Source organism: Podarcis filfolensis (genome assembly GCF_964270895.1).
Source record: "Podarcis filfolensis genome assembly, chromosome: 16".
Lineage (NCBI taxonomy): Eukaryota > Metazoa > Chordata > Lepidosauria > Squamata > Lacertidae > Podarcis > Podarcis filfolensis.
Window position 1 is genome coordinate 9,048 of NC_139620.1, and position 27,858 is coordinate 36,905.

Here is a 27,858-nt window from a genome sequence, read left to right on the forward strand (position 1 = left end):
CAAAGGCGGCTTGAGTTCCAGCAGCTTTCCCGCAGGCGGTGATGGTCTTGTTCTCTCTCTCGCGCGCTCCTTCCAAGCTCCCACCCGGCACTAGGGCCAACCGCGACCACCGGCGAGAAGGGCACCCTGGAAGGAGGCTGCTGGGGCCACAGGAGCTCCTCTCCCTTCCTCTGTGCTCCAGGGGGAGAAGAGGCACATCCACGTGGCCATTGCTCTCGCTGCTGTGTCCACTGAGACAGGAGGTCACTCGCTTGGAGAGGGAGGGGTTCTGTGTTGTTGGAGGAGGACTTGGAGCAAACTCCGCCCTCTGAGGTTGGGAAATGAGCAATTGTGTGTATGAGAGAGAGTGCGTGCATATGGTCAATGACTTACAAGAAAGGAAGAGGCTCAGCCAGAGAGAGCAGAACCGGGCCGGACGAGGATGCTCGGTTGGGTGGTAGCGGATGGGGAGCCGCGGGGCTTTCTGAGCCGACAGCCGAGGATGCCTCTCCGTGGACGAAGGATGTTCTGGGGCTGTGCAGGGATGCTCCTCTGCCTGGCCGGGTTGCTCCTGCCTCGGAGCGCCGCCTCGCCCTGCCTGGAGCAGTGCAGGTGCTACATGAACACCTTGTTCTGCCAGGAGCCCAACACCATCCAGAACTTGGCACAGCTGCGGGGCTTGGAGAACTTCACAGAAATGTGAGTGTTGCCCGGGGGCGGCTGCCTGTGGGTAGGTATGATGGGGACGGGATGGGCGGGGTTCTGCAACTCCTGCCTAACTCCTCCATGAGTTCCTAGTAGAAGGGCACAGCCGAAGTCGGGGTGCCTTTGCCTCCAGAGAATTTGGACCTCTGACTGACACATTTCTTGCAAAGCAAGCTGGGGGAAAACATCTCTAGGATCGCAGGGAGCCGGTAGAGGTTTAAGGGATCTTCCTAAAAGTGAGAGAATGCAAATCTAGCATCTAAGTTGTGTCTTATTTTTTAAAAATCAGAGATGTACACACATACCCTAAATAAACGTCTATACAATATGGTTGGGGGGCAAGTGTATGCACATCTTGACCCACTGCATGCTCTTACAGCACAAGATGATTGTGAATAAGCCTCTACCCAATGATGACCCCCCCCCATATGAAATCTTTAAGGGGTGGAGAACCCAGAACCAAAATGCCACCAAAGAACAGCACTATTTAGGAAGGCGCTCACCCTGGGTAGGCGCCTCCACTGAGCACTTCCTTGAATGGAAATAGAACCGGCATGAAACAGTAATTTTCTATTACATCTTCTGAATAGCATTATCTTAACATCAAAGAATAGGTTTAAGCTTTTTATTATTGGACCAAAATCGCAACTCCTGTTGGAAAAAGCGAATGCAGCCTACTTGGAATTGGGATTGCGGGGGGGGGGGGGACTTAAAGTGATCTGTCCCTTTGCGCAAACAGGTGCGCTCTCTCCTCTCCTACCATCTTCGCAGGCGTCTCCCTCCCTCCAAGCACACACGCACCTTTCTTCTCCTATACGACATGCACATCCTTGTATGGGATAACGGGGGGCGGGGCGGGGCGGCCCACGACATCAAAGCTCCACTTTCCCCCCTCGCGAAGAAACCCCTGCGTGTGCAATGCCCACGCTTAAAGGCACGGGATGCTCATTCCGACATGGTAGCAAAACTCAGGAGAGGCTCGCAATACGCAGACAGAAACTGAGAAAGCTGAATTGGGGCAAGTGGGACAGTGAGCAGAGTACTAGGGGCCGAGAGAGGCTATTGCGTGCGTGCGTGCTTGCCTGGTGCTGCCCTCTCTGCCGAGGTGCCTCTTCTCCTGCCTTGTTTTTCCCTGCTCCGGAGGCTAGGACCCGAACCAATGGATTCAAGTTACAGGAAGGAGATTCCGACTAAACATCAGGACGAACTTTCTGATGGGAAGAGTTGTTCGACAGTGGACTTCCTCGAAGGTGTTAGAAGTTTTTAAACAGAGGTCGAAAGGCCATCTGTCATGGATGCTTTAGCTGAGATTCCTGCATTGCAGGGGTTGGACTAGATGACCCTCGGGGTCCCTTCTAACTTTGCGATTCTACGAATCTATTATTCTGGCCAAGCGAGGAGCAGCTTCGACCTGCTCGCTGCGGCCCTCGGATTATGGCTGCGTCTCCTTCGGCCAGGAGCGCTTCCAGAGCAGCTCAGAGGTGGACCGGCAGCCCTGCAGTCGGAGGATGTCAGCGAGCCTTTCCAAGCCACTTCTTTACACTGGGACTTGGATGGGGACTGCTGCGGATACTTAACCCTGGCTGCGCTTCTGTCCGTCATAAACCGGCCTCAAGAGGGACCTGCGGTTAAGCCCAGCTAGGGGCGAGCCGGACAGAGGCAGGCAGAGCCGGCCTGGCTTCTTCGCTGGGGGAGGGCGGCCGGCCAGGGGCCGAGGGACGGACAGAGGCGGCGGGAGAAGCCGCAGTCTCCAAATACTCTGGGGCTCCTGAGCAAAGGGCAGTGATGGGCTGGCCGAGCGGTAGGAAGGTAAAGGGTAGGAAGCAGCAGGACATGGCAACGGCTGCTGGGGAGGGGGGAGGCATGCCTAGTGGCTGTAGCTGTGCAACATCTGCAGACAACATCCAGGATCCACTACCGCCCAAGCACATTAGCTTCCCTAGCCAATATTACTTCACAGTGTGATAAGTAGTATTGCTCAATGAAATGCGCTGCTCTTTTGCTCCTCCTGGTCCCAGTCGTCGTACTGGGAGCCCGTCTGGGCCTCAAGGCTGCCGATCCTTTTCCTAGAGACTCCCTGGCTGATGCCAGCTCAGGTCCAGGAACTAGCCTGGCTGCTCACGATGTGTTTGCGGGCAACTCTGACTCCCCTGAGGAGTGTTGCCCCCACCTCGCCCTTTGCTGCCGGGATGGGAAAGTGCGTCAGCCCTGCCTGTTGAGAGAGAGAGAGAGAGAGAGAGAGAGAGAGGCTGTTTCCTGGAAAAACCACCCAGGGAAGGATGCTAGAGGAGTCCCCATTCCTCTCGCCTTCATCCCAGCTTGGTATCCAACCCTCTCCCTCTGTGAACTGTTTTAATGCTGGCGTGGTGAAGATGGTAGCCTAACTGTGTCTCAGTTAGTCCAAGAGTGCAAGGGGGGTGGGGCTGCTCAGTTTAATGGGGTTGTGAAAGAGGCAGTGTCGGCAATGGGAATAGTTAAGGATGGCGCTGACAGTCCAACAGGCAGAACAAACACCATGCTATCTGACACTATCTATCTGTGGTGCAGTGATTCTGGTTATCCCATGCCCAGTCATGGCTCCAGAAGGAGAGAACACAAAGCAAGCTGGAAAGGCACAACCAAAACAATCTCTGGGCTGGAGCACTTTCTGCACAGAGGAAGGCTGGGGTGGGGGTGTTGCAGTTTAGAGAAAAGACTAATTAACAGGTGGCTTCACCTTGTTTGACAATTGTACTAGGTAGAATAAATTCTTCACACACCCATAAGAACCTATGGAAGTCCCTCATACACGATGTGGCAACAGCCAAAGACTTAGTACACATTTCAAATGCATCCCATAAATTCCAGAGGGATATCAGAGATGGCCCCTCAATGCATCCTCTGAGTCCAGAGACAGTCTGCCTCTGATTTGCAGGTGCCTGGGACAAAGAGGAGGCAGATGAATTGGCTGCTAGAAGGACCTTTGTAAGACAGGCCCAACACCTTTGTGGGGGCAGAATAGCACAGAAATAAGAAATCACAATTCCTGTTTATTACAAACTTCATTCCACCTTTTAATTGTAGCTATTTCTTTAGTCCTTTTTGTACCAGACGAAGGCCTTTCTGTTCTCCCAGGTCTTTCAAATAACTCAAGAGTGGAGGGTGAGAAGAACAGGGCCCCCACCCCTGCCTTTTTCAAGTATTATTATTATTATTAAAAATGTGTATACTGCCCTTCATCCAAAGATGATAGGGCAGTCCACAGCATAAAAATACTAAATGAGAACACAAAATACATAACGAAACATAAACAAAAACAAACCAATAACCCCTCTCCCTCCCACAAAAACATTTAAAAGGCCACAGAATGTTAATCAGTCCAAGGCCTGGGAAGAAGAAGAAGAAGAAGAATTTAGATGGTTAAAGAGAAACATTTTCACCTAAAGATATGTAATGAAGGTGCCAGGCAAGCCTCCATGGGAAGAACATTCCACAAAATGGGGAGCCATTGCAGAAAAGGCCCATTCCCACGTTGCCACCCACCTCTTGCAGAGGTAGCACATGAAGAAGGGCCTCAGATGATGAGCTCAGGGTCTGAGTAGATTCATATCAAGAGAAGGGATCTTGACCAGATGAGCAACCTAGTTGCTGAATTCTGCACTAGTTGAAGCTTCTGAACTATCTTAAGTGGTAGCCTTATGTGTAATACACTGCAGAATAATCTAACCTAGAGGTTACCAGCTGGACCACCAGCCGAAGCTGATGGAAGGCACTCCACACCACCAAGTGACAGCAAAGGATCCAGGAGGAGACACTGGCAGAGGAAGAGGAGTGTGGGGGGAGTGCACCACCCCCGGGACCCGTGCGATCCCTGTGGGGTTCCTTCTACTCAGAAAAGTAAAATTATTTCAATGGAAAGCACTCTGGGTAAATGTGCAGAGAACTGCAGCTTTGGCGTGCGTTATATTCAAACAAATTCAAATTGGAAACTGCTCTTATTGGAACACCCTCAAGGATTTTAAAAGACGACACCTCAATAGCTTTTGTCATGTTTTCCCTTAGGTTAGATTTTATTCTTTATAATGAAAGAGCTGAAAACTGTTTAATGTATGATTTCAGCAGACTGGAAATCTGTGTGCATTAATATTTGTGCTTTCTAGGGAAAGCCACCTGAGAAAAGTTAATCATTATCATGCTGATTTTAGAACTGGAGGTTGTAACCATGCCAGCTGTCCAGTTTGACTTGTATAGGTATTCTGTTCACCCTTAAATTGGCGAATTTTGCACACCACCTTAACGGACATATAAGGAGCTCACCTACATGCACACCTGAAGAACACTAGAAAATTCAGCCTCTTGTAGGGCTGTGGCCAGCCAGCCCAACTCCTTTCTAGGTGCAGCAACACAAAGACTTATTTGCAGGAGCGAGGAAGGGAGTGTGCGAGTGTGTGATCTGCATCTGACTTGGCTGTTCAGGGGTGTAGAGGTCCCCCTGCCCTGATGCTGCAGCCCCTGAGGCCTCCTTGTCAGAGACTTTGCTAATAGCTCTTCTCCATCTTCTGTGCTATAAATGGAGGGCAGCTGATGGGCCATTAGAATCTTCTCTCCAAGGGTCCATCAATTATCCCCCACTGGTTGTGGCTGGGAGAAACATTCCTGGAAGATCTATGGAGGACAGACGCCAGCTGCAGGCTGGGCAAATGTGGGCGATGCCACTCCCATTCACAGGCGGGAGACGACTAGTCATGCCAGTGACCATTAGTCACATGTGGCACCAGAAGCAGAACATGATTTAAAGAGGCTTAGAAATAGTTTGCCTTTTCTCTTAGAAATCCCTGCCCACTTGAAGGTGCTGTGAAGGGTGCTCTGGGATTTTTCTGCTGCCCCCTATTCCTTAAGCAACTTCAAGTTCTCTAATATGCTTGAATAAGTTAGACTAGAAACCGCTTTCTATCCAGGGAAGCTCAAAGAGTGTGTTGTGGCCTAAACTGCATCCAAGCAGCCACTGGGACCACTTTTGGGTGGGTCACCAGTGAATCAGCTTTTGTTGTTGTTGTTGTTGTTGTTGTTGTTGTTGTTGTTGTTGTTGTTGTTGTTGTTGTTGTTGTTGTTACTATTACTGAATTATTATTATTATTATTATTATTATTATTATTATTATTATTATTATTTCATCATTTCTATACCGCTTTATATTTTTAAGAAAAATCTCAAAGCGGTTTACAGCATATTAAACATCAACAAAACAATGCAGAATCAAACATTTCTGAAGAAAGTAAAATATAAATTACACAGTCAAAGCAACACAATTAACAGGAGACTAAAATACCATCTCAAAGATTTCAAAATAAAACATTACAAAGGAAGTCAACTACAGAATACATATTTAACACAAAACAAAAACAAAATCTTAAACATTTCAAATATAAAATGCACATTTAAAACAGCATAATTAACAAGAGAATAAAATATTATAAGCATGACACAGCTGTTTGGCAAGCACAAAAAGATAGGGAAAAAGAATCCAATAATTAGGATTTGTTGTCAGGCATAGTGATGTCCCTCCGGTCTCCCAGGGGCCTCTTGAGTAGAGCTGGGTGAGTCTGGGCCCCGTCCCCTTGGCCAGGTGGAAAGGGTGTTGCAGAGAACAGCCTTCACGCCTCACAGCGTGATCAGAAAAGGTGCAAGGGAGAAAGTGTGGACTGCTCCTCCCATCCCCAAATGGGAATAATGATCATCGCACTAACAGCGAGAGATGCAAGGGCAGCTCTGTGGAACAGACTTATCTGAATAAGCAAACATAGCAGATCTCTTTTTTTTTTTTTTAATAATATTTATTAGCATTTTCAAAAAAACAAACAAGAACAAAAAATAAACAGAACAAAAGAAAAATACAAAAATACATAACAAAATTAAACAACAAAAGAGAAATAGAAAAGACACATAAAGTTATCGTTCTTAACCTTATTTCTCAGACTTCCTCACACCTCCCCTTCTTGTATTCCAATTTAAGTTGTCAGTTCAGCAAGTCCTTAACTTATTTCTTTACCTTAACTTATACATTTATTCTAACATACCATTTTTTACTTTACTTCCTTTTTTCCATTTCCTCCATTTATTTTTAACAATCTTATTTTCAATTAATTTAAAAAAGAAGAAACCAATTTTACCTTATTTAAAACACACATCAATACTTATACCTCATTAACTATTCTTAGACCTTTTTCCTAAAGTCGACCAAAATTTCCCTTCCACGATTTACCCAATCTCCTTACCACTGATTAAAAGTAAAAAAAAAAGAAAACAAATTGTCCTTATGTGCCCTTTGGATTCCCAACCTCTACCCACCCTTTTCCCGGTTCCAATCCCCGACCAAAGTCCATCAGTCTTTGTGTTATTTATTTAACCTGGAGACCTCACATCTGAGGCCCTTTTATCTCTCTCAGTTCCTTTCTGCCGGTCTCTTTGATGGTCCTTAATGTTAAACCCCAAGTCTCGAAGGGGCTCCGGACCAGCAGAGTCCTTGTTGCTTCCAGCCAGACTTCCATACTTAAAGGCAAAGCCTATGGGGGGCTCCAACTTTTGTTTCAAATTTCTTACAGATCCAGATGTCCCCAAGGCTCCAGCTTTCACCTTCCGCAGATTTATAATCCTCAGGTCTTCAGATCTCCTCCAAGGGAGATCTCTCCATTTTCCAGGCTCCCATTCAGACCAGGCTTTCCACATCCAATTTTTATTATCCTTTTTTATCGTCATGTCAGGCCTCATATTGTAACTCTCCTTTAGCTCCTGCACGTCTCCTGCTTCTCCTTCATTTTCTTCAAAAACAGCACCTTGCTCCATCATTTCTGCACTTTCAGTTTCATTTATTTGTTCAGTTAAGTAGGTTTCCTGTTTCAAAACTTTATCCAACTCAAAACTGTTGTTTACTGACCGATGTAGTAGTGATATCTTTGTAGACATAACATTGTATTCATCTTTCAAATTTCCCAAGAGAACGAGCACTCTGTCCAGTTCTGCTTGGAATTTACATACTCCAGCAGATCTCTATCCACTTCTCTTGTAAGATTCTGGGTGTGATTCTGCAATTTGCGAGGGAAACTGTCAGGCCACATCCTGTGGGCTTCCATTGGGCAACTGCAGCATCTGCTGCAGCAGGCCTGTCCATCCCAGGGCATTGCCAAAGCCCCACTGGGCTTCTTTTGACCCAGTACTCGTGGGATGTTTTCTGGAGAGACTGCAGTGGAGGTTGACCTGGGTGCGAGTGAAATACCTCAAGGGGCATCCTCTGCTCTGTTGCGGTTCCCAGCCTGTCTGTCACAACAGAGCCAAGGGGTCCGTGTCTGCCCCGCCCCCACCAGCCAGTCTTGAAATTGAAGCCTCTTCTTCTCTCCTCCCTTCACTTCATGCAGCCTTTGCCTGTTCACAACAGCTGAGGGGGCTGCCTTGTGCTTGCAGAGGGAGCTAAAGCAGAAGCTGGCAAGGCTGCAGGGGTGCTGGGCGGGGAGAGAAGAGGCAGTGCCAGGGAAGGAAGATCCACACAGCTCAGTGGCCAGAGCAGAAAGCTCCACAACCATTTCCCAGCTTCTCAAAAAATGAGGTTGTAGCCAACAAAGTTCTTCTCAGAGCAGACCCTCTGAAATGAATGCACCAGAGTTACTACTGTCCATTTATTACAATTGGTTTACTCTGAGCAGAATCAGTGTTGGATGCAACTCCTGAAGAACTGCTGCCAGTCAGTGTAGGCAATGCTGTGTTAGATGGACCAATTCAGTCTAACTCAGTACAGTGGTACCTCGGGTTAAGTACTTAATTCGTTCCGGAGGTCCGTTCTCAACCTAAAACTGTTCTTAACCTGAAGCACCACTTTAGCTAATGGGGCCTCCTGCTGCCGCCGCACCGCCGGAGCACGATTTCTGTTCTCATCCTGAAGCAAAGTTCTTAACCCGAGGTACTATTTCTGGGTTAGCGGAGTCTGTAACCTGAAGTGTCTGTAACTTGAAGCGTATGTAACCCGAGGTACCACTGTACAAGGTAATGGCTTCATATGTTTCCCTTCAGGCTCAATTTCTTGCTGGTTGCTTTCCCCTCTTCTTAGTAAAATGGCCTTATTAGGACATAAATGGTTTTTTAGTTTTATTTCAAGTAAAAATAAAATAAAAATAAACCATAAACTAAAATTTGACAACTTCACAGTGAACAGACTTTTTTTTTTGGGGGGGGGACAAGCCTGAATGTGTACACAGGCCTTCTCTGGATAAGCTGTTTCAGCAGCTCTGGTGCAAGGGGGGAGCAGGCAAGGGGTGACATAACTGGGCTTCTGAGCCCCACGGGGTGCCACAGAAAGAATGTTTATTCAGACTTTTTATTAGGCAAGCATTTAACCATGACACAGCGTGAATATGGCTTGACAGGCTCCTCTCCTTCACAGAGTCATTGAGAACCAGATTACTCTGACAAACTTGACTCAGGATGACATGAAGAATCCTCGAGAGCTGAAGAACCTGTGAGTCCCTTGGCTGCTTGGTGCTCCGGTTGGCGGGTCTGTGAGGAGGCCAAGGAGGCGGCTGGAAGTGTGTGGTTGGGGAGGGTTCTCCTTTGGGCAGAGAGAGTGAGGCGTTTCTGCCACAGCAGAGAGTGTGTAGCTTTGCTTTTGCTTCCCTTCCAGCTCCTGGTCTGCTTCCACCCCACCTCCTTCTGCACCTCCCCCGTTTCAGGCAGCTTTGGAGGAAGGGGAAGGAAATGCTTTCCCCCCCAATGCTGAGCAAACAGGAGGAGCCCTGGCGCAGGTGCCCCAGGGCTCCTCCAGGGCTCCTCCTGTTCAGGGCAGGTGCCTAAGCCTGAGGGTCCATGAGGTCTCTCTGAAGCACAGGTGGGCTTCAGAGGCGCTTCACTGGAGGCACCTGTTTCTTGGGAATGATGTCAGGGCCGGGTTGCAGAGAGGAGAGAGTGAACAGCCTCACCCTGCCCCATATTCCTACCTGTCTTGGGAAATTTCCTTCCATTGCTGAGGATGAAAATTCCTCTAGTGTCATTTTCTAAGGTGAGGGCAGAGAGCCCCATGGAAGAGCCTCACCACCCCCACCTCCACACAGCACCATCTGCCCTCTTGCCAGCCCCCCTGACATGGCAAGGACTCTACTATGGCTTCAGGAGCCCCACTGTCAGGAGCACTCTCCACTCCACCCGCCTGCGACTGGCCTGCCTCCATCCTGTGCTCCATCCTGCTGAGGCCAGGGACATTTGGCCATTGCCTCTCCTGAGGTGGCACTGCCTACCTGGGCCTTGACAGGCATGGAGGTACAGAAGTGTTGCTGCAGCAAAAACAGGCCACTGCAATGGAGACTTTGGGTTTCGTGGGGTGGCGGCTTCCTGGCCAGCTGCGCTCTGACTGACTTTGCTCATTTGTTGCAGAACCATTTCAAGGACGCAGCTGCAGTTCATTGCACCAGACACCTTCAGAGGCAGCCTGAACCTGACGCATGTGTAAGTACCTGGCTCCTCAGCCACAAGCACTTCCCAAGTCCACACCTTTGCACTGCGCAGTGCAGGGCAGACTGTGCCTCTTCGTGGGGAGGACAGGACTGCTTGGGCTCCTCTGCCCTGGGCCTCCATTTCCCCCTCAGGCTGCAAAGGAGCAGCCACCACCAAACTCTTGGGGTTGTTTCTGGGAATTTCAGCCACCTACCTTGTGATTCCCCTTCCACTCCCAATTTCCTTGCTTGGAACGTCAGTTGGGGTGGGGCCATGCGAGCTCCTGTTCTTCAGGCTCAGTACTGGAGACTTGCTTAGCAAGTTGTTCTATTTTGGGATTGTGGTGACCAGTGGCGTAGCGTGGGTTGTCAGCACCCGGGGCAAGGCAAGTAATTTGCGCCCCCTAACCCGTGGATTTGCGCCCCCTAACCCGTGGATTTGCCCTAACCCCAGATGTTGCGCCCGGTGCGGCCGGCCCCCCCTGCACCCCCCACGCTACGCCACTGGTGGTGACATGGATGGAGGCAGCAGGAAACTGCTGGGCAGATGAATTTTGCTATGGTGGAGGTGAAGAAGGGAAGGCAGCCCATCGCCAGGGTTCCCCTCTCAAGAACCTGACTGTCTTCTGCTCCCACTCAGGGTCTCCAGTCGTATCTCCTCCCCCTCCTGTGAGGCTTGCAGGAAGCCCCTCCCTCAAATGCAAACCTCTCTCCCCTCTCCAGCACCTTCCGAGGCACTTCTTTGCCCCAGTAGAGATGGAGGGCAGGTTGACCAGAGGAAAGTCACCAAGAGCAGGCCCCTGGCCCCTGAGGGCCCTTTGCCCCATGTGGCCTCCCAGTCTGGTTTGGGCAAATGCTTGACAGGCAGGCTGAGCCATGGCCAGTCAACAGGCAGGGTGGACCCTGGCTATAGCCAGTTTGCCGAAGCAGGTGTCAGCTCTGTCTTTGTGGTGAGGGGCTGCCCCACATATAAGGGATACAGTGGGACAAAGTGTGGCCACCCCACCCCTCATCCAAGAACAGCCCCCTCCCCAAACAAGCTGTTTCTCTCCCACAGACCATGGACATGGAGTGGATGGAGACCCCAGCCTCCTCCTCCCTGACTGCCCCCACCTCCAGCTTTCCTCTCCCTGCTCTCCCCGGCATGTTCGTTGCAGCCCTGGGCTGGGAGGACACTGTTTATCATAATTAGTGTTAATGTCCCTGTACAACACGGGGATATTGATTTGCTCCCATGCAGCTCATGGCCAGCGGCTGGCAGCCCACCCCACCCCACCCCCCAACTTCCTGCCCAGATCCTCTATGGGGCTCAGAGGAACATTGTTGGCCCTGGGAGATCACTTGGGGTGGGAGGGGGGCTGAAACTGGCTTCCTGCTCTTTGGGCTCTCCTTGTTAAGATCCTGGCTGAAATGATGGCCATCAGCCAGGAGGGCTTTAGCAGGGGACTGGACAAATTCATAGAGAAGAAAAAGCTCCCTAGGGCTACTAGTCACAATGGCCATGCTCTGCCTCCACAGTCAGAGGCAGCAAATGCTTCTGAATCCCAGTTGCTGGAACCCGCAGAGGCGAGTGTTTGTGTTGCAATCGGGTCCTGCTTGGAGGCTTCTGGCTGGCCACTGTGAGGACAGGAGGCTGGATTAGATGGGCTCCCTTGGCCTGATCCAGTAGGGAGCCTGCAAGGCTCTAAAGAGAGGGGGGCGTTGCTCCCAGGCATCCAAGGTTCAGCCCGGGCCTGTTTCCCAGGTTCTCTCAGCAACACAATCACTGCAGCAGAGAGAGAGCTGGCCTGCAGTTAACAATTCTTCTGGTGGCGGTACCTGGGGCAGTTTCAGCCAGGAGACCCTGCACCTGTTTAACTTCTGCCTGTCGTACACTAGCAGAGACAGGCAGAGGCCCATCCCAAGGCAAACAAGGCTTCTCTTTCTCTCTGTCCCCTTGCAGGAACCTGGCCTACAACCAGCTGCGCTTCCTGTCCTGGAGGCTCTTCCACCACCTCCATCTCCAGGAGCTGTAAGTCTCCTCCCATTGGCCCCTTCTGGACGGGCATTTGGGAGAGCTGTGGTGCTTCAGGGCCAAACCCCTTTCCCACATGCAGTGCCCTCCTGCTGGTGCTACTGAGGTTTTGAGGTCTTTTTCAAGGGGGAAGAGGGGGCAGCTCTGCTGATTTGTTCATAGGAAGCATCAGGAGGGAAGCGAGAGACTGTGCTCTGGTGCTTTGCAAGCATCCTGACCTCAAGGTTTCAAGGGCTTAAACACCCTTGTGGCCACTTGAATCATGTTGCTGGAGAGAAACTGAGGCACCCTTCCCTGGTAGTCACTGTGGTCAGTGGTGGCTGGGTGGCCAGCTGAAAAGATGCAATGTTGGGTGGACTCCTGCTCCTTTGGTGGAAAGGAGAATTTCAGCTGGTGTAAAATGCCTGACAAACTCCTTTTTTGCAGGGGATTGCAGTTCCTTCCAAATTTACAATTCTATGATTCCTACACCTGCAGAAGGAAGTGCCCTCCCTCCTGCTGCTCCCACCCCATCCATGTCTCTGCATGGGCTGCAGCTGTGAATCTCTCCAGGCCAAGTCATCCGCCAGCTCCCTCCTGGTGGTGCCCTTGCTTTCTTCTGGCTTCATTAATTTGGAATAATGACCCCAAGTTCTGTCCTGTCCCAAGACGCAGTTCTAAAGATCCACTTCATGTTAAGAGGAGAGGGCAGAGGAAGCTGACTTTTGTCCTCCTATTTCTGGCTAGGATAAAACAGCTCTTGCAACAGGGCCAGGGGGCACTCATGCCGTGTTTTTAAACCTCCCCAAAGGGCTAGAAACTGGTGGGGTCTTTTTGTTTTTTAATGAGGAAACGGATGCTCTTGGGATGACCCTTCTGCAGGGTTTGGTAGAGCTTGTCATTCAGAGTTTGGGGCCACTGCCTGAGTCTGAACTGCCTGTGACCTCCCCCCTTTCTTCCCCCCCCCCCACCCACAGTGTGCTGATCGGGAACCCTCTCCAGTGCACCTGCCGCCTCCGGTGGCTGCAGGTGTGGCAGGAGAGCAGGCAGGCCGAGTCCTTGGGCAACCAGTCCCTTCACTGTGTGGCAGAGGGCAAGAAGGTGATCCCTGTGGCTAACATGACCATTGCAGGCTGTGGTGAGTGAGTAAGGAGCTGTGTGGGGCCCTCTCTGCCATCTCCCATGGCCCCTGTTTTGTGCCACATCTGGGGGCCCATCTGAGCCACCAGGCAGCTTCCTCCCTGGGGCAGGATGTTGCTGGCCAGAGCCTGCCTTCAGCCACCTCTGCTCTGTCCCTTCTCTTGGGGTAGAATTCCCGAGGGTCTGGATTGAGTACAACCAGGAGCCCTTGGGAGAGGGAGAGAGCGTCACCCTGACCTGCAACTTCACTGGAGAGCCACGGCCAGATGTGCGCTGGTTGCTGCCGAACGTCTGGATGGACCTTCCTCCCCGCATCACCCAGGCAAGCACCAACCTGGATGGGCAAGTGTCCCCAGAGGCCACCATGTGCCAGGGAGGAGAACAGGAACTGGGGGTGCCTCTTATTCCAGTGCTGGTTGGGCCTTTGAAGCACCACAAGAAAGAGATGGAAATAACTGGGGGGACAGGGGCTAAACAGGCAAAGTCCAGTCCATGACTGACTGACCTCCTCTAGGAAGCTGATTATCCCTCAGTCACTCCAAGCTTTATAGCAGGGCTTGGAGGGCGGGGACTGGGGGGGGGCTGTAGTGTGTGACCAGCCTTTCTCTATCCAACTTCATTGGTTCAGCCACATGTTCAATGTGAGCATCTCATCTGTCCATGCAGAAGTCTGAGTCTGAACTCCAGCTGCAGATCTGGAACGTCTCCTCTGACTTCAACCTCCAGAATATCACCTGCCAGGCAGAGAACGAAGCTGGACTTGCAGAGGCTGTGGCCCAGCTGAATGTGACGTGTAAGAGAGTTCATCTGTCTCCTGCAGCCTTCTTGGTCTTTTCCCTCTGGGAGGGGCCTCCCTCCCAGGCTGAGTGGGTGTCCAGCACCAGCTGTCCTTCCAGGGGAGGGGAGGGGGCTGGTGGCTCTTGGGCCATTTCTAGGGTGCATCCAGCCAGCCTGGAGAAGTGCCTGCTGCTCTGAGGGCCCCTTTGAGACTCAAAGGGCTATTTCTGGCTGCTGGGGTCTGACAGAGAATCGGCTCCTAGGGCAGGGTACGTGTGGCTACCTTGAAACATGCAGCAGAATGAGGTGCCGCTCTTGTTTTCAGGCTAAGTCTTGGAGGGGAGTGACTTTTTAAAATGTTCCCCTACATGAAAAGCTCTTTGCAATTGGAGAAAGCAGACATAAGAATGATATGGGGCTCTTGCAGGGAGCTTCATGCAAATGAGAGGTCAAAATAAATAAATGATATGGCCTGGGACACACACACACACACAGTGTAACAATCCTTTTTTAAAAAAAAATCAAGAACGAAACAGAAATACAAAACATAAAATGTCACTGGGCTGATCCCATAATTCTGGCTTAACTCTTCATCCAGCAGTTAGATCTGGGTTTAAGGGGCTTCCAGGTGGGAGGGATCCTGCTCATACAGACACAAAAATATTGCCAGCATCCAAAGTTCTCTCCCCCTCCATCCCCATTCAATCCAATATGTGCTGTTGCTGTGGCTTACAATCCCCACGCATGAGGCCTGGTTGACCCATTTGCAATATTAAACCCCCTGCCTGGAAGCCCCTCCCCCCGGGGTCCCAGGAGAGGAGGTGGGCACAGTGGCTGCTCCCACCTCAAAGGCTCTGGCTTCCCCCCCCCCGCTGTCTCCCCAGTTCCTGCCGTGATTGTTGAGGTGGGCTCCGTCCTGCGGCAGTTCCACAAGGACTGCATCCCCTTCATTGTGAACGGCAACCCCACGCCCCACATCTGGTGGCAGCTGGACGGCGAAGCCCTGCATGAGAATGACTTCATGTACACCATCTTCTTCTCCGAGGAGAAGAACACCACAAAGGTCCATGGGTGCCTGAACTTCGACAACCCCACACACGTCTCCAATGGCAACTACACACTGCTGGTGCGCAATGAGCTGGGCAACGACTCCTGCACCACCTACCAGCACTTCATGGACCCCCCTGGGGTGGGCATTCGTCCAGAGGATCCCATTCCTGGTACGGGGCTCTCTCCTGTGAGGTGACCCCAAAGCTTGCCTTAAAACCAGAGGAGGAGGTGGAAGGGCCTGCCGTGCTGCTGAAGTCGGCTCCTGGCTGCTGCACTGGCTTTGGAGAAAAGATCCCTCTTTTGGTCTGGATGGGGGAAATGGGGCAGGAACACCTATGGCGGGCATGGGGCTCAGCCACACCAGCTCCCTCACTCCTCAACTGTGCTTGTGGGTCACCAAGGGGTGGGGTGTCTGCAACTGTGGCCTCCAGAGGCTAACTGAGGTCTCCCTCCTCTTATTTCTTTTTACTGCTGCCTTAGTCTCCCTATCACCAGTGGGTAAGTATTTGGGAAGAATGTGCAGGTCCCTTTGCAACAGGGCTGGGGGGAGAAGGGGGCCACAGAACACCCTAGATGGGGGTGGGGGGAGGACACCTACCTCAGCATGAGAAATGAGCCACTGAGCTGCAGCTTTGGAGTTCAGGAGTGGCAGAACTGTCTTTGTGCCTTGTCTCGTCCATCTTAGCCAGGGGGCATCTGTGCCAGGAGAGGCAGACCCCAAGGAGGCCCCTGACAGATGTGGGGCCATCTGGGTTGCATCCTGGAGGCTTCCATGTGAAGTCTGAGCGAACGGCGTAACCTCCCTCTCCTGCTTCTTCTTTTGCCCCCAGGAAAAGGTGACATGAACAGCACTGAGCGTGAAGGGCCAGTGGAGACTCCTGAGGAGCACACCATTGGGGTGAGGCCTGGGGACCAGCTGTGTGGGGCGAGTGGGCACAGGTCTGGGCTTACATAAGTGGTGGTGGAGACATGGCTACAGAGCGGCCCGTCCAGCTTTGCCGGTTGGGCACATGGATCTCACCCAGGGCTTCATATGAGCTAAGCAGGCCAGCTGGGGAAATGCGCACCCGAGAACATTTGAGCTGATGTTAAAGGAAGGCATGCCTTTGAGCATGTGCAAAGTGACAACAAAGCAGGCCACAGGCAGGAGTTCCTGGACACAGGACGGAAATTGCCCGGCTCTGATGTGCTGTCAGCTCTGCCTGCTCCTTTGGGCCATGAGGCCAGATGGCCATTGAAGGGCTTTTTTGCAGCTCCTCACATCTGACCCACTGGCAGGGAGAGGGCTGCTCATGCACCCAGTTTCCTGCACCTGGCTGGCCACTGTGGTTGGATGGACTCTTTGGCTTTTCTGGGGTACTGATGGTTCCCTTGTTCCTCCTCCAGATCTCGGTGGCCGTGGTCCTGGCAGTCTGTGCCTGCCTCTTCCTCTCCATCATGCTGATCATCCTCAACAAGTGTGGGCAGCACTCCAAGTTTGGAATTAACCGTAAGCCCCCTCAGCCCTTCTCCTGCTCGGCCTCCGAGGTGTAGGTGCCTCCCTCCTCTCCACCCCCTTTGCCAGCTGCTCACGGGACCAGGGGTCTTGCTCAGCACCCAAACAAAAGGCTTCCATTGTGCCAGTGGAGCCAGGAGGACAGGGGCAGTTCTCCTTCCTCTGCATGACCTGCCTGTGTCAGGAGGGCTCACAGTGGGGAAGGGACCCAGAGGAAGCTCTAGCGAGCCGTATTGTAAGCACAGGGCTAGCACCTGCTTTCCTCTGGTGCTTTTGGGAAGCCCATGAGAAATGCTTGAAGAGACAGAAGCCCCCTCCCTCCCTCTGCTTATTGTCCTGCAACTGGAGCTCAAAAGATAGACTATCTCTGAAGCTGCAGGTTCCATTGAGCTATTGTGGCTAAATAGATACTAACCAGAGCCCTGACCTTTGTTATACCAACACCTGGTCTTTGGAAGGACAGGGGGAAGCAGGAGCAACCAAATCCCGGGGCGGATGGGTGTTCCCCCACCACTTTCCATGAGAAGCTGTGCTTCTCCCCACCCCCAACTTTGGCCTCTCTGAGATTTCATTGTGGACCTTTCCCAACCACACAGTCTGCAGTGGCTACCTCCACCCTTCCTTGGCCACCTAAATTATTGTGCTGCAGGGAGCAAGGGAGCTGCACCCCGCTTGGGGAATGGAAGGTGGTGGAGGCTGAGCTGGTTCCCTCCATCTCCTCCCCCATTTCATTAGCCTTCCTCTCCCTCCCCCTTCAGGCAGGCATCAGCTGCTAATTCACTGCTGGAATTGATTCAGGCTGTAAATGGGTTTGATCTGCCTGGATCACCCCCAGGGGGGCAGGAATGGCAGAAGGGAGGGGTGGGGAGAGGGGGGGGGCAGAGAAGCAGACACTTGTTGTTGTGCAGCCAGATGTCACAGCAGCAGCAGCAGCAGGGGCAGAGCTCAGAGCCCCCGCCCAGTTGGACTGGCTACCTGCCGGCCTTGGATGGCGGAGGCTGGGTGGATGGGCCTGTGTGTACCGAACTGAGGGTGGGCTGCAAGACCAGCCTCTTCATTGTGCCCCACCCCCACCACAGTGCCCCCAGACGGAGAGGGCTGCATTCAGATCACCGGGGTTTGTGTGAGTTTCTGGGTGCTGGTGAAGTGAGCACTGGCTGAAAGAGATACAGATCTAAGGAAAATGTGGCAAAAATCAAACGGTGTTGGGTGGGTGGAAGGTTCATCGACAGAATTCCAGCCTGTGGGGAAAGATGCTCAGCTTACCATGATGATGGCTGCCTGCTCTGACCTCCAGCCTCACAGAGGGAACATCTGCTGGTCGCTGGGGCGGGCGTGGGCAGTGTTTGAAATTAGCCAGGTGCCAGGCGCATTTTGCAACTGGCAACTGGCCTTTTGTGACTGGGTGGAGATGCCCAGCATCTCCAGCTGCCTGGTTGCAGTCAGCGGGTCTGCCGGGCACAGCAGCAGCAAAAGACATAGCAGACCCTCTGATTCACCTGGCAGCAAAACACAACACAACACAACAACACAACACAACACATAGTTTTTGCTGCCGCACTGCCAGGTGTTTGGCAGGGTAGAGCAGTAGCAAAAGACACCTATTTGGCTGCCACGCTCCTCTGCAGACCCCCCTGATTCACCCTCAGCATCTTTATGTTTTGCTGCAGGGCTGCCTGGTCTGGTAGTGTGGCAGCAAAAAAAGAAAAAAGGCACCTAGACATTTTGTTCTGATGCCCACAACCTAGGTCCCACGGGTCACATGGATCCTAGCATTCCTACCCCAGTTTCTAACACTGGCCATGGGGGGCAGCTTACAAGTGGGGAGAGCTGACAGAGAGTCAGATGCCAGAGAGGCCTGCAGGGTCTTTCTAGGAAGAAAGGCTGGAACTCCATGGTAGGTCCTGAGCTCAATCCCTGCTGGCTTCCCTACTTGCTGTGGGTCATTGTTGAGAATGCAGAGCAGGATGGAGCCCAGTGGCTTCCTATTGCTCCTTTCTGTGGGGTGGATCTGGTCCCCTATCCTGGAAGAGGAGGCTGCCTCTTTGCACATGCCATTTGGCTGACTCTTAGGTTGACTCTCCAGGCTCTTCTCTGCCTTTGGAGCCCCCCCCCATCCCTGCCAACTCCCCAGCCACCAGCCCTATAGATCTCGAGTCACTTTCTCTCCCCACCTCCCCCCACTCCTGCCAGGCTCCTGCAGCCAGGCATCCTTGCCCTGACGTTGATGAAGATGCATGGGGGGGAAGGCTTGCTGGTTATGGACCCTCTCACGGTAATTACTGGAGGCTTAAACGCTCCGGTTACTGCTCCCTTGCCAATGCCTCCCACTCAGAGCAGCGAAGGGAGGGGGGAGTAGGAGGGGCTCCTGCTCCCTTTGCCGCCTTGCCTTGAGCATTTCGTGGGCCCACAGAAGCTGACTACCATCAGGCTAAAAGCATCCAGGAGGCCCACCTGCCCAGCAGCCCAGGAGGCAGGGTTTGCAGGGAGCTTCCCTTGTGTGAAGCCCCCCCCCATGTGCCTTGGTCCCTGGCCTAGGGCTGGAGGGCAGAGGGAGAGGCCTCACTGGTTCCCCCAGGGGGATTTGCTGGGCAAGGTGAGCTCTATCCCAGCACTGATTCCACAGGGAAGACAACTTCCTGCCTGACCTCAGTTGTTACTCTAAAATTTATTGTGCAACACATGAGCCCCACCCCCATCCTCCGCAAGGGAATTTATGGGCATGCCAAAAGCATTTTTTATTTTGCTTCTTCTGTGGCACTTGGGATGGTGGGAATGTGGGATAAAACTCTGTGTGCGCATAGCATTTTTCAGCACAGGAGACCTTCCTCCCCAGGTAGGCACGCTCATTGTTTTCCCAGGCAGAGACCTGAGGTTTTGAACACCCCACCCCATCTGGCCTGCCCTGGGGCGGAAGGTGCCTGTGTCAGAGTCTCATGGCTTCCATCTCACAGGGTCAGCTGTGTTGGCGCAAGAGGATGACCTGGCCATATCCCTGCAGTTCATGAACTGGGGCAGCAGCCCCCTTTCCTCTGCGGAGAGCAAGCTGGACGCCCTCAAGACCAACTTCATCGAGAACCCCCAGTACTTCTGCAATGCCTGTGAGTGCCTGGATTGCCCCATGGATGGAGCAATTCTTCTGCGGGGGTGGGGCCTTCATGTGGGTATTTCAATGCATAGGCAGATTTTGCTGGAAAGGGGTGGGCCAGTGTGGCAATGGAGCGTGTCTAGGATAGGGGAGGGGGCTGCAATGTAAGCCCAGCGGGAGCTGCGTATATACCCCCAAAGTCCCACTGCAAAGGGATTTAGCAGGGCATCCTCATGCCCCCCCCACTTGACCCTTTAGATGGCAGGCAGCCCTGTCTGCTCTGTCATCCTCTCCTGTGCCAGTATCTGAGAGCCAGGCCATGGGGCAGGTTAGCCAAGGTGGGATCCTCAGGAGCTCTGCATACCCCATGAGAGTTTCTCTCAGCCTCCCACTTTGGACTCAGAGCTCCCTTTCTCCTCCGCACAGGTGTCCACCACATCAAGCGCAGGGACATCGTCCTGAAGTGGGAGCTGGGAGAGGGAGCCTTTGGCAAAGTCTTCCTGGCTGAGCGCTACAACCTCAGCTCTGTTCAGGAGAAGATGCTGGTGGCCGTCAAGGTGAGCCGAATGGACCCCTGGCCCCCTCCTCGGAGAGGCAAGGCAGGCGAGGGTGGCAGTTCTCCCTAAATTCAGGGCAGGTTTTCCAAAGTGTTTGTCCAGTTGCCATGAACTTCAAGCTGGGGTTCCCACCAGCTAAATTGTTCAGGCCTGTGCATCTCTGCCTCGAGAGTGAGATGGTTGAGTCCCCCACTCCCTCCGGCGCTGTGCCCTTCCTGCCCTTGCAGCAGAGCCTCCTCTTGCTGCTGCTCCTGTAATGAACCCAGCTCACCTTCCTTCTCCAGACCCTGAAGGAAGCCACAGAGAACGCCCGCCTGGACTTCCAGCGTGAAGCAGAGCTGCTGACAGTCCTGCAGCATGAGCACATCGTCAAGTTCTACGGGGTCTGCACCGACGGGGAGCCCCTCGTCATGGTCTTTGAGTACATGAAGCACGGAGACCTCAACCGCTTCCTCAGGTTGGCTGACTGCAGGGAGGGAGCACTGGGCTGGCAAGGCCGGAGGGAGGGGGCCAGACCCTGCTGGACGTGGTGGCAGCTTCAGTGTCCTTGTTTCATTTTATAAGAATAAGAATAAGAATAATTCATTACTTATACCCCGTCCACCTGGCTGGGTTTCCCCAGCCATTTTGTTTATAGCACAAGTTTCCAATGCCCATCAGCAATACTTCTTTCTTTCTTTTTGGCAGCATACAATTTAGGAACAAACCCATAAAATGTAAGAAGGCAACATGAGCCCAAACTCAAACACTGGTTAAAACAACATTGAAATGAAGCCACTAGCTCCTGATGTCTAAAAGCCACTAGGATGTGTCTTTAAAACCAGGAAGGCTGGGAAATGAGAAAGCTTTTCATCCAGCATAAGAAAGACCACAATGTGGGCCCCTCATGGTGGGGCAGGGGCAGTCGATAACTGGCACCACCACTGTACAGGAGCCCCCTGCCTCCCCTCTTGGGGGCGTGTCTCTGCAGATGGTCTTATGGACCAGGCAGGTCTATGGAAGAAGAGACTGACCCACTTAGACTAGCACCAACATTTTGAGATGGGCCCAGAAATAGGCTGGAATGCAGTGCAAATGCCAAAGCACAAGTGCAATAGGGTGATACATTGGTGCCCTTTTTGAGACCTGGCTATTTTTCAGTATCCCGTAGCAGTCCTTCAGCCCACACAGGCCAGAGTGTCCTGGACATGCCAGCTCTTTCTGCCCCTCTCTCTTGGTTCAGCACAAAAGGAGCCTTAGGCTGAGGGAGAGAAGCTGCCCAGGCGCCTGGGCTGCAATACACCCCAGGCATGGGCATTAGATGCAAGCACACAGGATCGCATCCAGCCAAGTTCTGCTCACTGCAGGCCTAGAAATCAACAGGCTGAAGTTATCCGCAGCCACTGATTTCAATGTGTTTGCTCAGTGTAGGACCCTGGAGGCAACCAGGGCTGGTCCACCCATGAGATGAGGGCAGCAGGATCCACAGCGGCACCAGATCCCAATGTGGATCTTTATTGCCCCGTTGTTCCTGATGTAGATATTTCCACACTCCTTCTTCCCTGGCATGGAGGGAGATTCCATTTGGTGGTTTGCCTCAGGTGCCAAAATGTCTTGGGCCGTCCCCAGCAGCAACAACCCAGTGTCTCTCTCTTGCACAAGTGCGCACACCCCCTCACAGTCCAGGGTCAAGTGTCCATGGATGAGCCAAGAGCTTAAATAACCCACAGACCCCGCCCCCCCAGCTGGTGAGCCAGAAGCTTGTGCAACGTCAACAGTTGCCTGAGCTTTGCAGCAGCTGCTCCAAGGATGCTGGACGTGCAGTCCAGCTTTCCCACCTTTGCTCCAAGGGTACCTTGCACAGAGACTGGCACCTGCTTGGTGTGCACCTGGACTGGGCAGAGGTGCCTCTTCCGTCTCCTCCCAGACGCCCCTGCAAAAGAGACTTTCCTTCCCTCTTCCTTTTGTTGTTGTTGTTGCACTGAAATGTCCCAGCCTGATCCTCTTCTCAGAGTCACCCCCACCTCCCCGAATGCCGCCTCCTGCTCCCCCTCCCCCACTCCATTACTGCAGCAGCAGCTTAGACGTCCCCCTCCCCCAGCTAATGCAATCTTCCCTTGCAATATTGATTAGATTAGCTGTCTGAGAGGCTCAAATTGAGGGGGATTGGCCATCAGCTGGAATAAGCAGAGTCTCTTTCGATTGGCCCCCCAGGTATTGCCAATAGACAGGAGCTGCCAACGGCCCCGATTAGCATCCCCAGGACAGGCTCAGAGACGCACGGATGGGGCGCTTATGGTTATGAGACTTGGCATTAATGGCTGCGCTTTACGGGAGACCTGGGCTCCTTGCCGCAGCCACTTCACCTGCCATTGTCTGCCAGGCTTAGCGTCAAGTGAGGAAAGGGCAAGACCACCTTGGGGCGCGGGGATCAACCCTCTTTAGGGGAACCCTGCCCTCCACCTTCATGCCTGGCCCCTGGTGGGCTTCCCGGGGGGGGGGCTCCTGGCTGGCTAGTGGCTGGGGAACAAGAGCTGGGAGAGGGGCCCCTTTTGGTCTGGTCTTCTCCTCTCCAGAGCGAGCGTGACCCTCCTGGCACACAGGGGAACCCATTTGCCACCCTCTTGCCCACCTCCCGTTCTCTCCAGGGTCACCAAGCACCCATTTGCACAGGCAGCAGGTGCAGCCACACGCTGGAGAGTAAGGCGCTTAACGGAAATGCTGGCAACTTCATCTGACGGCCTTTGGTCACTTCAGACATGTAGCCCACAAGCCAGGAAACTAAACTGAGGTTCACTTTTAGTGCTGTACAACCAAATCTGCATTGAGGAATAAACTGTGTGCATGCCCCATGTCCAAACAGCCACTAAGGTTCTACCCAATGTGGGTGTGGGTGTGATCCACTGCCTTGGCATTTGACCCTCCTTCCCTGCAGGTCCCACGGACCTGATGCCAAGATCCTGGACAATGGGAATGGACAGTCTTTTGGCCAGCTGAACCTTGGCCAGATGCTGCAGGTGGCCACTCAGATCGCCTCCGGGATGGTCTACTTGGCCTCCCTGCACTTTGTCCACCGGGACCTGGCAACGCGGAACTGCCTGGTGGGCCACAACCTGGTGGTGAAGATTGGGGACTTTGGCATGTCCAGGGACATCTACAGCACCGACTACTACCGGGTAAGTGCGGAAGGGAAACGGTCTCTGAGGGCCAGGCACCCTCCCTCTGCAGCCTTTGCCAGAGTCTCCTCTGCCAGGCAGGGGCCTTTCCATTCCAGATCCTGCCGCTTTGTCTTCCTCCTCCTCTGACTTGCATCCTTGGCTTCCACTCTGCCAACCCCTCCCTTCCACCCTCTCTTCTCTTAGGAGGCCCCTGCAGAGAGGCTGTTTCTCTGCCTGAGGTCTCCCCAGCAGCAGCAGCAACAGCAGCCTCAGTGGGTCATGGCTCATCCACTCTGGTGAAGATAGTGAAGGCCAGAGCTCGCCAGCAGGAAACACACACACACGGTTTTCTTCCTGGCTGGCTCAAGTTGGTCCCCTCCTGCGGGGCTCCCAGGGGCTCCTGACCACTTTTCCCTCAAGGGCTCTGAAGGGATTCACCTCCCTGACAGGCCGGGAGTCCAAAGGGGCCACTCCCAGTTATCTTTTTCCCTTTTAGCTTCTGCCCTGGACCCCTATTCATTTTTAATGGGGCCTACAGTGGAAAAAAACCTTGGAGCACTTAGCCGGTGGAAGGATGGGAGGCTGGCAGGCAGGGAGGGGAGCTGCCATTAAACGGTTAATTAAAAGCGGGGTGGAGTGGGGGGAGAAGAGCAGTTGTGGGGAAAGTCTGAGCAGGAAGCAGACTGGAAAGTTCCTGGCTTCCCAATGCCTGGAGAAGCCGAGTAGCAAAGGCTTCCCCTTAAGTGCACTTACAGGAACTCTCCGAAGTCGGGACTGAGTGTTTGAGACCGGACCTCTCCGCAAAGGCCGGGCCCAGTATGGACTCCTGGCTGCAAGGGAGGGAGGGTTCTCCACCATCCATTTGCAAGGAAGTGGGGAGGCTCTTCCAGCAGGCGAGGTCCATGGTGGACCTAGGAGGGGATCTCTCTCCTTTGGCTATCCAGAAAGAGCTGCCTGCCTGGAAGTAGCCAGCCCAACGGTTCAGCAGAGTGAGACAACTACCTAGCTCAAGCAGCTGGCTCTGGCAACCCCTCCTTGGCTGCTGCTCCTCTTTAGCCCCCCACCCCAGCCATTGCCTTCTGTGGTGGGGGCTACGTGTGCCTCACAGCCTGCCCTGCCCCATCTCCCACAAGCTAGACGGCTGCTGCTACCGTTCCTGGAGCTCAGCCTCACCTGCCTGTCCAGCCAGTTTCTGGATGCAGAATAGGGGAGGGGGTGGCCATCTTGTCCTTTGCTCAGGTAGCCCAATGGCTTGGCCTGGCCCTTCAAGAGAGCTGACAGTTGGCATTGCTCACCAACTGCACCTGGCGGATGATGGCCTGCCTGCTTTCTGCTCCAGACTTTTGCTAAGATACAACGGATTGGATGGGGTGGGGGGCTCACTTGTGCCTTCCTCACAGTCCCAGTTCCTCCTCTTTGTCCTCATCATCCCCCTTTCATTTTGCCTCCTGCACAGGTTGGGGGCCGGACAATGCTGCCCATCCGCTGGATGCCCCCAGAGAGCATCCTGTACCGGAAATTCACAACAGAGAGTGACATCTGGAGCTTCGGGGTGGTCCTCTGGGAGATTTTCACCTATGGGAAGCAGCCCTGGTACCAACTCTCCAACACGGAGGTAAAGGGTGGGGCGGAGGAAGAGTCATGCAGGCAGAGAGAGCCGTGTGTGTGTGTGTGTGTGTGTGTGTGTGTGTGTGTGTGTGTAGAGCTAGCCTCATCTTTTCAAAGATGCTTTTCAAGGACAAAGGTGTTGGATGGATTTAGATGAGTAGGAGAGGACATTTTATTTAGTAATTATCCTCCCTTACTTGTGTGCAAATGCAAATATCTATTTCAGCAGAGTTAAAAATCACCATCTGTATGTAGCTTATCTCTAGAAGCTATTAGGACAAGGTTGCATAACCTTCTAGAACAATTATGATATCCAAGCATGCTTTTGGCAGACTTGGATTATCTTCTCTCTGTTTTATGTTTCCCTTTTAACAAAGAAATCACTCCCAGATGGTTTAGCAAACAAGAAAAATACAAAGTTTACTCACATCAAATGCCAGGATTCAACAGATACAGTGATAAAAATTAGGCAGACAATAATCCTTGAATCCATAGTCCAGTTCAAAAGGAAGATTGGTGTCTGGAGGAGAGCAAAATGCAGTTAGGAAAAAGTGTACAGTATAGGGAACCATGGTCTTTTCCCACCACCAGCTTTGCAGTCATGACATCATAGAGTCCCCTCTATACAGGTTCTGAAACTCCGTAGTGCCATTGCCCTGTTTGTGACTGTCTAGCAATCATGCATTTGTGATTTCAGCTGCACCCCCTCCCATAAGAGGAAGGGAGGAATCTGTGTCTCCTCCCTGCCAGCCCTGTGAGCCACCTCTGAAATCTGAGGAAGCCAAAACACAGCATACAGGTCAGGCTAGGAAGACCCACAGATTAATTCAGGTTCAGAGGATTTCAAGCATATTGGTAAACCTGGAAGCCTTTTAGGAGAGCTAACAGCCCATCTCCCACCCACCCCAACAGTCCAGGGCCTTCTCACTTGGGCACCCAGTTTAAGTTCCAACGGCCTTCAGTAGGGCATCCTAATTTGCCCATCCGTGGGCATTGGCTGAGCAAGCTGAGAAGTTCCTTTCATTTTGGACAGGAAGAAACGGAGGCAGAGCCCAGCCAGAGCAGAGAAGGCAGTCATGTCTCTCTCAGGGGCAAATGCCTGAGTTCCACCCTCCATCTTCCCCCCTTCTCCCCCTCCCCACCCCAGGCTATTGAATGCATCACCCAGGGGCGTGAGCTGGAGAGACCCCGGACGTGCCCCTCGGAGGTCTACGACATCATGCAGAGCTGCTGGCAGAGAGAGCCGCAGCAGCGGCAGAGCATGAAGGACATCCACAGCCAGCTGCAGACCCTGGTCAAGGCGCCCCCTGTCTACCTGGATGTCCTCAGCTAAGGCTGGGGCGGGGCAGGAGGAGCGTGAAGGAGGGAGAGGTGGGCAGGCGGGTGCCAGCTTCTCTGCACCTCCCCAGCGCCCACCAAGAGTTGCACACCATGAACCCTGGAGACCCCGCTGCCATGGCTGGCTGCTGGATGGTGCTGGTGAAAGCTCTCCCCGTGTCTCCCCCCCCCCCAGCACCTCTATACCTGGCAGAGGAGCGAAAGGCAAGGCAGCAGGTTCCCCATCCACTAAAAGGGCCTCTTCCTTTGGAGGTCCCTAAAATGCCTGCAGAAGCCAAGAGGTGGAGCTGCATTTTCCTCTGGAGGCTGATGCTCCTTTCAGGCTTTTGCTCTGGTACTGGACAGACAACAAGATGCCCAGTTTGAAGGATGGGCACATGGGAGGCACGAGCTCCCCCTCTGTGTTGGGAGAAGGAGGATGGCTCAGCGCCTGGTGTCTCCTGGGACTGGACCTCCCAACCGCTTCCCTCCCTTGACTCACACCAGGATGACAAGGGGGGGGGCTGTATATATTCCACAACATGTTGGGGTTGGGATGGGGGAAGAAACTGTTGCCGCTGCTGCTAAGAAATAGCTTATTTATTGTCCTAAGCGTTAGATTTTCATTATAAAAATAGCTTCTGCAGGGGGTGGGGGAGGGGGGAAAGTGGGGGCCCCTGGGATTTAAAAAGCTTCATGAAGTGGGGTGTGTTTCCTGAGATGTGGGGGGCAGAGGAGTGGCTTCCCAATTAGGGGGTTAGAGACCAAGCCAGGGGGAAGGAAGGCCAAGTCCTGCCTGCTGGTCTCTTGCTTGATACTGAATTCTGAACCATCTGGGGCTGAAGCCAGAAGCAGGGAGCCGACTCTTCTCAAGTGGGGCTCTTGGAGCTCCCAGGCCTCCTTTCTCAGTTGGGGGGCTGCTTCTCTGCAGATGGAAGGTGGTCTCCCTGCAGGTGAGTCGCTAAAGAGAGGCAGGCAGAGGAGGAGACGGAAAATGGAGAGCCGAGCAGGGCCTCATCCATCCAGGGCGTGAGCGACTCTGGGGAGAAGCCTGAGGCCCAGCCTGCCATTTCACTCCCCAGAGACACAATGCAAGACAATTGCTTCCTTGTGTCAATGGGAGGGGGGGCTTGCCCTAACCCCTCCCCCAGCTAACCAGATTTCAGTCTGGATTCGTGCCAGAGGGGTCTCTCTGACACCCCTTTGCCGCTGACCTTAGTCCTGCCAGGGCTTTGATTTGGCCCATGGGTCTCTTCTGGGAGAGCCATGCCCACCTGGCCCCAGGTGATTGACCATGGGAGGTTGGCACTTGGGGACCCAGCCTGCTTCATGGTTTCACTGGGCAGCATCCATCCCCCTAGGGTGCCAGTGGCCTTTCCCCTCGACTGGACCCCTCCCCACTCAGCCCGGCTTGCGCAAGTTCACCACAGGCTGTGGCCCTTCGTCTGTGGGCAGGGGAGCCTCTCCCTCTCAGAAGGCTGCCTGTCACATTCTGAAGCAGATGCTGAGAATATACTGTGCTGAATAATGAAATAAAGTCTCCTGTCTGACTGACTCAAA

The 27,858-nt window shown here is 53.1% G+C and overlaps 1 protein-coding gene across 1 annotated transcript; it reads left to right on the forward strand.

Moving 5' to 3' along the window:
• The first annotated feature begins 358 nt into the window (after positions 1-358).
• On the forward strand, positions 359-27,858 carry NTRK1 (neurotrophic receptor tyrosine kinase 1). The gene is made up of 16 exons (XM_083590907.1): positions 359-678; positions 9,095-9,169; positions 10,078-10,149; positions 12,079-12,147; positions 13,107-13,267; positions 13,440-13,591; positions 13,936-14,062; positions 14,931-15,266; positions 15,927-15,994; positions 16,483-16,585; positions 19,546-19,692; positions 20,106-20,236; positions 20,521-20,693; positions 23,151-23,391; positions 24,830-24,988; positions 26,129-27,858. Exons 1-16 carry the CDS (start codon positions 422-424, stop codon positions 26,312-26,314), a joined length of 2,457 nt encoding a protein of 818 aa, XP_083447033.1. The 5' UTR covers positions 359-421; the 3' UTR covers positions 26,315-27,858.

Excerpts from the sequence above, each read along its gene's own strand:
- NTRK1 (XM_083590907.1), top strand. The coding sequence starts at position 422 with ATGCTCGGTTGGGTGGTAGCGGATGGGGAGCCGCGGGGCTTTCTGAGC. Across the intron at positions 12,148-13,106 it reads CACCTCCATCTCCAGGAGCT|TGTGCTGATCGGGAACCCTC; the intron begins GTAAGTCTCCTC and ends CCCCACCCACAG. Across the intron at positions 15,995-16,482 it reads CTGAGGAGCACACCATTGGG|ATCTCGGTGGCCGTGGTCCT; the intron begins GTGAGGCCTGGG and ends TTCCTCCTCCAG.